General features: G+C 41.4%; 1 protein-coding gene across 2 annotated transcripts in view; it reads left to right on the forward strand.

Moving 5' to 3' along the window:
- PAFAH1B2 (platelet activating factor acetylhydrolase 1b catalytic subunit 2) overlaps nt 1–5877 on the forward strand; it is a 28536-nt gene extending 22659 nt beyond the window's left edge. For both annotated transcript variants that reach the window (XM_086339380.1, XM_086339381.1), the window contains one exon: nt 2558–5877. In XM_086339380.1, coding sequence (XP_086195506.1) covers nt 2558–2836 — 279 coding nt within the window. In that variant the 3' untranslated portion in view covers nt 2837–5877. The remainder of the gene's footprint in view (nt 1–2557) is intronic.
- Nucleotides 5878–11971: the final 6094 nt, after the last annotated feature.

Here is an 11971-nt window from a genome sequence, read left to right on the forward strand (position 1 = left end):
GGTCTTGTTTTTTTTATTACATGGTATTTAATTAACTTACTTGTTTAGATCCTGCCTTATTCCAGAAAGGATTACATTATGGTTAAGAGTCCCATCTCTGAAGTACAGTGGCTGGTACATTGTACTTGCTTAGGACATACTTGTTGCCTGAGTGTTGCTAAATAAATCCTCCGTAAATATTCTTTGTTTCAGCCAGGCTTTTGAGTTTGATATACAGTGGTGTTATCTATAATACTAAAACATTGGAAGTAACCTAAATAATCAACCCCATGGGAGAATGATTACACGTCATTGAATGTAATAGCACTAATCATGTGACAATTACAAAGTCTGTGTGCAAACAAAATTTACAGTATTATTTAATCGAAAAGTCTGAATCCTAAACAATGTATATTATATTTGGAATTGCTTGAAAATGAATATGCAAATTAGAAAAGGAAATGAATTTTAAATCGTTGTTACATGGTAAAGAAATTAGGATTGTAATTTTTTGTCTCCTGTAACATTAGCAATTACCACTTACTACAGAGAAAACTCACAGATCACATGGCGTACCCTTGATACATATTTATTAAGGAAAATGTTCGGCAAAACATACATTACTTTTCTCATCCTTGCTTGACAGTCCCAGTAGGCGTGGCGCTTTGCTTTTGCAGCTTAACATTTTTATGGCTTTAACTGCTGTGACATTTTCTGAAAGTCAGAACAGCATATTTGTTTGTTGGTCGCTGACCATCTTTCCTAGTCGTTCATTATATCTCAGCCAAGCTTTGATGTGCCAACAGTGAGGGCTGCTTTTCTTTGTTAACTGTTAGATGCAAAACCTTGCACTTTTTAACTGTCATATAAACTAGGATTTAGGGTTGACCTCATTTGCACTTAACAGGGATAGAAGGAAATGTTGGTGTACCATATTCATAGTTCTGTAGCTCTTTTTGGAACTGTACAGTCACACAGCAAATTGAAAATAAAAGCCCAATGTTTTGCTGAAATAATATAAAGTAGACATGAATAAGTACTTCCTTTGGGCATAAAACTTTTCTTGTTCTTTTGGTAGAATGCCTACAGAAAACCCATTTTTATGAAATAAGACCTCTTACCAAACCCAGTAGGAGAAACAGGTGGCAGCATTTTTGCCTGAATAACAACAACTTGCTGTCGTGACATTCTGAGCTGTAGTGGTGTTGGTTGGGGGTTTCTGACAATCTTATGATAGGGTCAGTTATCTGTAAAGCCATTTCTAGTTTGAGATGATAAAACCTTCTCTTGGCATATAAGAGCCAGCTTTTATTTACTATAGGAGAATGACAGACACCTGATTTAGCTGAAAAATATATTAGATCATTAACAAGTAAGTTAAAAACATATTTAGGATACATCTCTGTTTTGTTTATTGTTTTGAACTTTTTGTTGGTCTTGGAGTATAGCCGATTAACAATGGTATGATAGTTTCAGTGAACACCAAAGAAACTCAGCCACACATATCCTTGTATCCACTCTCCCCCAAACTCTCCTTCCATCCAGGCTGCCACATAACATTGAGCAGAGTTCCCTCATGTATATATTTTGGTGGGAGAATACTATACATTTGAAATTTGGTACGTGTTTTATACTTAGAGCACACCTCAAATTATCTTGGATTTGGCCATTTGGAAGTCCCTTTTACCTGGCTGCTGAATGCTTGTGACTGTGCCCCATCATTTTGGGGGGGGATACTTCTTTACTTTCTGTCATTCAGGATATTCCAAACTCATCTTGTACCTGCCACATCTCTCTTCGTACTACCAGGTAGTACGTGGCTCTGATTCATCAAGACAGCACTTGTTCCAGCTCCGTTTCTCATGTGTGGTAGTGAGGTGTCAGGTGGCATTGAGGAATAGATGTGTGTTTGAGCCAGATATTCTAGCTATATGGTGGACTGTTTGGAGAATAAATTGAAGGGAAGATACTACTGAAGGGAAGATGGTCAGTCAGGAGATTTTTACATTAATTGAGATGAGTAGTGATAGATAACAATGTTGTTTATAATCAGAAAGAAAAGAATGGATGAGAAAAATATTTAGGATGTAAAAGCTGAGTGATTTAACAATAAATAGACAAGGTTTATGGGATGAGAGACTTGGGGATGTTGAAAGGACAGTTGCCATAGAGAATGTGGAAGGAATATAGTCCCGGGGAGATGATAAATGGTTTTTGGACATGTTGAGTTAGAAGTGCCTGAGAGACATTCAGGTTTGGTTCTATACCTGGACGTTCAGTAGGAGTTCTGAAGCCATGGAAGTGATCTGGGCTAAAGTGTGTAGAATGGGAAGAGTACTGGCCCAAGGACAAGACCCTGAGGAATACCAGCAATTAAGGAACAGGAGGAGGAAGAGGAACCTGAGAAGAAACCAAGCAGGAATAGTCAGAGAACTTTTCATTAAAATGGGCCTAGTCCAGTGTTTCAGAAATCAAAGGTATAAAAAATGCTAAATGGAGAGTCCCAGGGATATTTGAAATCACAAGTAAGTAGAGGAAAACAGTGTGTCTTCTCATATTCTTCTCTGCTCTTCCCCAGGGTTTGTTACCTCGAGGTGAGAAGCCCAACCCCTTGAGGCAAAAGAATGCCAAGGTGAACCAGCTCCTCAAGGTCTCCCTGCCGAAGCTCGCCAACGTTCAGCTCCTGGACACAGACGGGGGCTTCGTGCACTCGGACGGTGCCATCTCCTGCCACGACATGTTTGATTTTCTGCATCTCACAGGAGGTGGCTATGCAAAGATCTGCAAACCCCTCCATGAACTGATCATGCAGTTGTTGGAGGAAACACCTGAGGAAAAACAAACCACCATTGCCTGACTGGCTCCCATCAGTGTTACTAGCATCCCAGCCTCCTCAGATCAGTTCTCTCACTGGCACTACAGAATCCTTCTCTTTCTTAAGGCACTTTGCATTGTCGAATGTTCCTATCTAGTGTTTGAAGGGGAGGAGGGATTTAAACTGGTCCTGTACATAGAAGGTTTGTTTTACACAGGAAAAAAATTAGCCAAGGAAGATGGTTGTTTAAATTCATTTGAAACCAGAAGGGGACTTTTTAGTTATATGTGTGACACAGTCATTGAATTATCACTGTTTTTCCTAGGACAACATCAAGCCTAAGTACTGAACAAAATGAAGATGCTTGGCCTTTCTTTGTATGGATTATGTCATATATAATAATGATTAGAATCACACCTACTTGGCTTTAAAACAGATGTTTTTCCAGTTGTTAAAGTTCATTATTTAGTCTTTTTTGTTTTGCTTTACTCATACATATTCTCAATGTTGTAGCAACATATAGCATCAGATTGAACGTGCTTGTCATTCATATATGGGAGATGCTATAGTCACTAGTGAATTTGTTCCACTCTTAATCCTTCCCATGCTTAGCAGTGAAAAATAGGTTTGGCCCCATGTGGGGGACTCTGTTGAGGGTATTATTTTTATGCTGCTGAATATCATGTCTGTAATAGACCCATGCATGCAGCCTTTCCTCTATTCCCCCTCATCCCCTCTCTTTTTTGGGGGTCCTTGTTGACATTACAAGCTTTTAACACATTTTTAACCTAGGAGCTCTGTTGCTGGAAGTGTGAGTCCCCAGCCAGTTACTCTTATGATGATATTACTGGTGTGTAACTCATTCCTGTGTGGTGTTCTGTGCTATAGTCTGTGTAGTGCTGTCCATATTCAGAGTTCTGATTGGTTATGTTTTGTTTCTCCCTTAAAACCTGTTAACAGTTTTTCGTCTTTTAGGGGGAAAAAATTGGAACTCTGTTTCCAACTCCATAAGACCTGGCTTTTTTTCTTGGCTTAGTTTTTAAGTTATCAGTCCAGAAAAATTTGGCCTCTTCTCATGGGGAAACAGTGAAACTGCTCTTCAGAATAAACACTCTACTTGACCCCCCCTATTTTAGTAAAAAAAAAAAAAAAAATAGGTTTGTGTAACCTTAAGGACTTCTCCTTAATATATCTTCATCTGTGAATTTCTTTCAAGAGAGCTCTTTGTAATCTTAATGGTTTGATGAGCTACAAGAACTGCCGTTTAAAAAATAATAGGAGCAGGTGGTTTATTATTTAATATACCAATGGAATATATACAAACTGGATCTACAAACGAATACTTTAAACTGGACCAGGTGGATATTGAAGTAACCCATCCAGATGGGCTCTGCAGAGATTCAGCTTAACGTTCAAGTTCAGTAACTAAGGCGTATGTTTCATACCTGGCTTGCAAGGTTCATGGCATTGCTGTTGTGTGTTGGAGGGGGATTTGTGGTTTGTGCTAAGAGCCACATCTGATTGAAAGGGATAGAACTTGGGCAGATTTTTTTTTTTCTCGTCAAGGCTTTTTCTAGGTATTTTGTGGGGTTTTTTTGTTTGTTTTTGTTTTGGTCTTTAAAAAAAAACAACTTTTGAATGTATCATGTCTTCATTAACAACTGAAAATATATGTGATGTTTACTAAACTTGTTTAGTATATTAAATTTTCCTTTTTATTTTTAGTAGCCCAGGCTCTTGAGTTTTTCAGGACAGACTTTTTTTCTTAGCTGAGGTATAATTATAGGGAGGAGAATTAATTAAGCCACAGTTTTATGTGTGAAAAGACTGTTTCCTCTCCAGGTCTTTTTCTGTTGTCAGAGGTGGGGGGTACGGTCCAAACCCCATTAGGTCACTCCGGCAGCATGTGCTTTTAGCTTCTCTCTTGACTAGGAGTCACATATCCCTTTGTCAGCTGGCCTTCAGCTCCTTTGCTTCTGTGTATAAACCTTGGATGTTACTGCATTTTATATTTACCAGAGCTATTCGAGCAATAGTATTTGAACCACTAGCCTTTGAAATAAAAGTCAGCCCCGTTATTAACAGTGCAGATACGGAGTCCACTTGGATTTCTTGCAGCTTTCTTTGCACTGCTTTAGGCAAAAAGTGTTCATCTGGTTTTTTTCATTTGACACCCCAGTTTGCTGCAGTGACAGAACTTAATGCCTAATCTGTAGAGTTCATATATATATATATAAAATATATATACCCACACAAACACATATATATATGAAGTTTAATGAACTGTCCAAGTGAAACATCCTAACTGTCCTTGTGATTAAGGAGCCAGTTTTGCAGGCAGCCAGCGCGGTGTTTTTCTGTTGGTCTCCCAGCACACGCCCATTCCTTTGCCCGCCCATTCCTGCTACACTCGATGGCAGCTGGTGACACCACTGTGAAGGTTTCTGCGGTCCTGTCTTGAGTGTGGCAGGCTGGAGGTGTACTGCCAGAGGTGAGCTGGGGCGTGTTCTGTTCCCCACACATTTCTAAACTGCTACAGGCAGTGTACTGGCTACCACCTCAAGTCCAGACACAAGTCTAAAGCTGAATTTTGTGTCAGTAACCTTAACCCACCGAAACAAATCTTGAGTAGCTCGTATCCTGCTCTTAGGAATTCTGTTGTCATTTAAAAGTAATGTTCAACTTTCTTTTTCTTTTTCATTTGTTTAACCTAGTCACTGTTTACAGCTGTATGCTAAAGCCTGAGATATTGTCTGTGCTGTGGTGTATGAGCATTGCCAATTTTATATTTATTGCAGCAAAAAAGAAACTAAAGATATATGAAAATGAGGAGCATGGCTTTGCTCCTAAATCTGTGTGGGTGCATGTGGGAGAAGTGAATTGGGGTCTCTTCAAAGGAGGCTTTTGGGGGTGGGGTCACCCAGGCTTCTCCTTGGTGTTCCTGCTTGGGGATCACTGCTGCTAGCTGACTGGACCTCCCCAACGGAAGTTTTGTGATTCTGCTTTGGCAAAGTTTCATTGACCAGTAGAACTCATTCTGTTTTAGTGCATATTTCAATATAAATGTAAACATTTCACTCGAACTCACTGTCTTTCTGTCTCCTTTATCATAGCTTGAATTCCAGTGGCAAAAGAAGGGATGGTTTTTTTTTTCCTAATCACAATTAATTAGATACTTTAGTCATCTTGTTTCTTTTCTGTGGAACTGAATGTTCCAGGCTGACCCTCGTCACGGATCTCCTTGGGGGTGTAGAATGGTCAGCGGGGTGGGATGAGCAGATAGAAGGAATCTTAAGTAGATAAATGGAAACAACTGTCAAATAAAATGTTTCAGATTTGTTAGTACTATCTGGTAGTTAAAAACAATTAACTCTAAAAATTATTAAATTGACCTTTTGATGCTTTTTCCTAATTTCAGTCTTTAGAATTTTATTCACGTTAACTGCCCCAGCTTCCACGGTTTCTCCATTCCTCACGCTAATAATCACCAGTTTTTCTTGTTTACACTTTGGCATATTTCTTTATTGTTGCCCCCAGCTTAAACTTAAGTGTTTCAAATTAATTGGACTATTCTGAGTTTCTGTGCCATCTAGGGAGAAAAGATTCAAGATAGTATTTCCCATATATTAACCACCTAAGCACTTTAGGTGGGTGCATTCCCACTTTACTGTTTGGCCTGGGGAGTTTTCTGTCCTGTCAGAGATGAGTCATCTAAGTGGTTTGGCTGGGCCTTGAACCCCACTTTGCCTGACTTCAAAGTCCTTGCCCTTGGATTACTCATTCAACCTGGGGTATCTTTTTAGCTCTAGATCCTGATTCACAGTTCATGACAGACAGATTCCTAGTTTCCTTTCAGCTGAGAGTCCTGGGGGGCAGTCTTCTCACCTGCAGCAAGGCAACAGCTTCATCCAGTCTTTCTGCAACCAATTATACTCCTTTTTGATTCCATTCTCCATTGGCCACAAAATTATTAAAATTTATTTTAAGTGCATTCCCTGGCTATCTTGTTTCCCACCTTAAAAACCAGCAGTAGATCTAAATTGTGTTTATGGAGCCAAGCATTTATAGTGGTCCACGTGAAGGTGGTCCACCTGGCTACTGTATGAACATGTCAGTAAGTTCAGATTGGCAGGAAGATATTACTTGAAGTAGTTAAGTGAAATAAGATTTAAAATCGAAAGAAAGGTGTCCCTGGTGGTCCAGTGGTTAAGAATCTGCCTTGTAATACAGGGGACACTGGTTCGATCCCTGGTCCAGGAAGATCCCACATGCCTCAAAGCTGCTAAACCTGTGCCCCTCCACTACCGAGCCCACGTTGCAGAGCACGAGAGCCAGCTGAGCCCATGTGCCTGCTGAAGCCCACTAACCTTAGAGCCTGTGCTCCGCAACAAGAGAAACAACCACGACATGATGCCCTCACGCTGCACTTGCCCAAACTAGAGAAAACTCAGGCGTGGCAACGAAGACCCAGCGCAGCCAATAAATAACTATTTTTGAAAAAATCTAAAGGAGGCCTTCCCTTGTGGTCCAGCGGTTAAGAATCTGCCTGCCAATGCAGGGTCGGGAAGCTCTCTCATGCCTTGAGGCAGCTATGGCCGTGTGCCACAACTACTGAGCCCGTGCTGCAGTCCCTGAGAGCCGCAGCTACAAAAGCTCAGGTGCCCTGGAGCCCATGTTCCACGACAAGCCACCACAATGAGAAGCACAACTGGAGAGTAGCCCTCTCACAGCAACTTAGACCTGGCACAGCCAATAAACAAGTTCATAAAAAATTCTAAAGGATATAAAGGGGAAGTACAGCCAATAATAAATGGCAGAATGATGAGTTTCCTGGTGGTCCAGTGGTTAAGACACCGTGTTTCCATTGGAGAGGGCACAGGTTCATCCCTGGTTGGGGAGGTAAGATCTCACATGCTGCCCAGCGTGGCCCCCACAAAAAATTGTGTAATACAGTAGGAGTTGCCAGCTTCCACATGCTGAGGGATACGGGTGGGGACCACAATTGCAGGTGAAAATGCAGAATGAGAGTTCATGTGAGACCAGGAAGCACAGCCGCGTCCCTTAAGTCCACTGTTGAGCTGGTGTGCGGGTGTATGCTATGGACCACCTCACCTGACTGGGTGAATGGCCTCGGTCTAACAGGGTGGCTGCTGAGTGACGGCGTGGACACAGTTCTTTATCACCCTCGCCTCCCCAGGTACTACCTCTTCAGAGCTGTGTGACCAGAACAGGGGTCACTCAGCCCTAAAGGGCCTATCCAATGATTAACACCACCAAGCATGCCAGCGATGATTACAGCGAACTGATAAGCCAATATGATGTTTCTCAGCAACTAAAAGCTTCTATGTTTTTTGTAACATTCACTTTGTCACTTCTAACCACGGTGAGGCTACGATATTGAAATGATTTACTATAAAGGGATGAATACGGAGATACTAAGCTGAGGTGTTTTTTTCTCCTTGGTCTCGTCAAACCACGCTCCTCTCCACCCACCCCCAGAGGCACTACCTTGTGAGTAGCTTACAGGTTCCTCTTAAATCACAGCAATGAGAGCCGCTGGAGGCCTGGGGCTTTGTTGATTGTGTCACAGCTACCCCACTGAACCTCTTCAGTGGTCCAGAAGTGGGAGAGAGGGTGGTGTGGGGGAAGGGCAAGCTCCCTCACCAGCATCGGCTTGGGAAAGGAGCCAGCAAGGGAATCCATCCTTGTTTTCCTCCAGCCACGGGGTAGCTGCCTCAAGGCATGTGGGATCTTCCGGAATCCGTGTCCCCTGCATCGGCAGGCAGATTTCTTAACCACTGAACCGTGTGTTTGTTCGTTTTTGGCCACACTGGGTCCTCATTGCTCTCTGTGGTTGTGGTGAGCGGGGTCTACTCTTTGTTGCTGTACACGGTCTTCTCATCGCGATAGCATCTGTCACTGCAGAGCATGGGCTCTAGGCGCGGAGGCTCTCACAGTTGCAGCTCGGGGATTAGTAGTTGTGGCTCTCGGGCACTAGAGCACAGGCTCAATTGTGGTATGTGGGGTTAGTTGCTTCACAGCTGTGGGATCTTTCCAGAACAGGGATTGAATCTGCATTCCCTGCATTGACAGGTGGATTCTTACCCCCTTTGCCACCAGGGAAGTCCAGCTACAAAGACCTTAAATGTTTGCTAAACACATAGTCTTTCTTTGACCTCATTTTATGCTTTACCTCTTGCTTATTTGCTGGCTTATTTTAGCGTAACTAATCACATCAAAAATATGTATGTATCAAAAAAACATTTGATGCACTGATAAAGCTTTGACAGCACCCCTGTCAAAAGCAAATGACACGTCAGTGTACTGTGGCATATTCTTTGATAAGCACTGATAGTCCCAGTTGTTAAATGTAACATCCAATGTGCTTCTTGACCTGGTCCTCTTCAGTTCATGTCCTACCACCACGTTGAACTTTGATGTCAGTAACATTGAACTTTGAGTCCATGCCTTTGCCCAAAGTTGAGACCCTCTGTCTGGAATATGCTCCTGCCCCTTTTGCTAAGCTAGCTCCTTGTGGTGGTTTAGTTGCTCAATCATGTCTGGCTCTTTACAACCCCATGGACTGTAGCCCACCAGGAAGGCTCCTTTGCCCATGGGATTTTCCAGGCAAGCATACTAGAGGGGGTTGCCATTCCTCCTCCAGGGGATCTTCCTGACCCAGGAGTCAAACCCGCATCTCCTGCATTGGCAGGCAGATGCTTTACTGCTGAGCCACTAGTAAAGCCCCCGGCTACCTCCTACTCATCTTTTGAAAATCCCTGAGATTCCTGTAATGTATCTGATTTCTATTTCCAGCTCCCATCTGTATTACGTGTCTCATCTCTGAATCCTCATAATATGTTTTATAAATCTTTTATCATTGCATTTACCACTTTTCTACACTGCTAGATATGAATTCCTTATGAACAGAAAATGTATTTTAAGTATCTTTGTGTTCACAGCACCTAGCTTGGTGACTAGTACAAATTAGGCACTGAATGAATGAATAGGAGATTGAGTGATTTCTTCATGATCATCACACCAATAACAGCCAGAATTAAAACTGGAATACAAATCTTTTGACTTCATTTCCTGTTCTTTCAATAGTATTTTGCTGCTGCCTGTAAGATACAATAGACATTATTCTAGCTAGTGATAAATTCACTTAAGAACAACAGAAACAAAGAGGCAGTATGTACCTATTACAATAAATCTTGAGACATTTTCTGGAGTTATTTGATTATAGCTAGATGGAATTGTGAAAAGATATATGGACTCCAATATTCATAGCAGCATCATTTACAGTTGCCAAGATATGGAAGCAACAAATGAATAGATAAAGAAGATGTGGCATTATATATATAATGAAATACCACTCGGCCATAAAAAAGGAATGAAATTTTGCCATTTGCAGCAATATGGATGGACTTGGAGAGTATTATTCTAAGTGAATTAAGTCAGAGAAAGACAAATACTGTATATCACTTATATGTGAAATCTAAAAAATAGAAGTAGTGAATATAACAAAAAGTAAAAGCAGACTTAGAGATACAGAGAACAAATTCATGGTTATTAGTGGGGAGAAGAAAGGGGGGCAATGTAGGGGTAGGGAATTTAGAGGTACAAACTATTATGTGTAAAATAAGTTACAAGGATATATTGTACAACATGGGAAATATAGCTAATACTTTATAATAACTATAAATGGAGAATAACTGTTAAAAATTGTGAATCACTATATTGGACACCTGTAACACATCGTATTTTCATTGTTGTTCAGTCTCTAAGTCGTGTCTGACTCTTTGCGACCTCATGGACTGCAGCACGCCAGGTTCCTCTGTCCTCCACCATCTCCTGGAGTTTGGTCAAACTCATGTCCTTTGTCATGATGCTATCTAACCATCTCATCCACTTCCACCCCCTTTCCCTTTTGCCTTCAATCTTTCCCAGTGTCAAGGTCTTTTCCAATGAGTCACCTCTTTGCATCAGCTTGCCAAAGTATTGGAGCTTCAGTATCATATAATATTGTATATTAGTATAATATAAGCACACTTCAATGAAAAAATTAAAAAAAACTAAATGGAATGAATACATTTTTTTTTTCTTCTGACTATGCCACACAACACGTGGAATCTTAGTTCCCCTACCAGGGATGGAACTCGTGCTCCCTGCAGCAGAAGCACGGACTCTTAGCCACTGGACCGCCAGGGGTGTCTCAATAAAGATTGTTTTTATAAGAAAAATGAAACTAGAAGAAAAAGCTGGATTGGTTCAGAGGAACAAAGGTATCATGAATAAGAAAATAACTTTTGTGAAGGCTCCAGGGACCAATGAAATAACAGAAGCAGCTATGGGGTCCCAGCTAGAATGTAAAGAGAGGGAATCTGTTCTATGAGGAACAATTTGGGAACTGCATGCAATCTTTAGATACAGTCAGAAGTGAAATGTTCTTTAGTTGCGTTTTCTGATTTCTTAGCCAGAGACCCAAGCTTTCTTGAAATAGGATGACGGCTGGCTCAATTTTATCAGTGATCTTTGGAGACACGGATTTGAGTTGATCAATTATTCATCTGCTTGTTTTCAGCAACCTGATGACCAGACTCATTTCCTGGAAAGCCCTGAGGTTTCGTTCCATTACATGGTCATGGGGAACCAGATGCAGGGCCTGAACTCATTTCCCCATCAGAATGGTGAAAGCCCAGGTTTAGGAAATGCAAAGAGGCTGATGTGTCTCTGGCAGAAAGTCCTGCTCACACAATCAAAGCTGCTCTCCCTTGACTCTCCTCCTACTCTTTAGACAATAGTTTAGGATGATGAATGCAGTCAAGCCCAGCTCCACTGTGCGGCATTTAGGAGCACATGATTGACATGAGAGGTAGATCCTGAAGGCTCAGAAACTGTAATTTGTCTAAGATGGACAATGCAGGGAATTAAACATAGAACTTTATATCATCAAAGTCCTTGCTTTTCCTACAACACCATGAAGCTGTGGGACGGGTCTGAGACCTTATCTCCAGGACAGAGTTAATACTGTATTTTTAACTGATTCCTAATCTAATGTGCACAGTCTTTTTATAGTCCTTGAAGGAGAGATAAACAGACAGGAAGGCAGCCCTGGGAAAGAACAGAAATTGCATGATAGTGAAAGTTGTTCAGTCGTGTCTGACTCTTTGTGAC

Source organism: Bos grunniens, chromosome 15 (assembly GCF_055505025.1).
Source record: "Bos grunniens cultivar Pamir isolate PY7600 chromosome 15, Bosgru_T2T1.0, whole genome shotgun sequence".
NCBI lineage: Eukaryota > Metazoa > Chordata > Mammalia > Artiodactyla > Bovidae > Bos > Bos grunniens.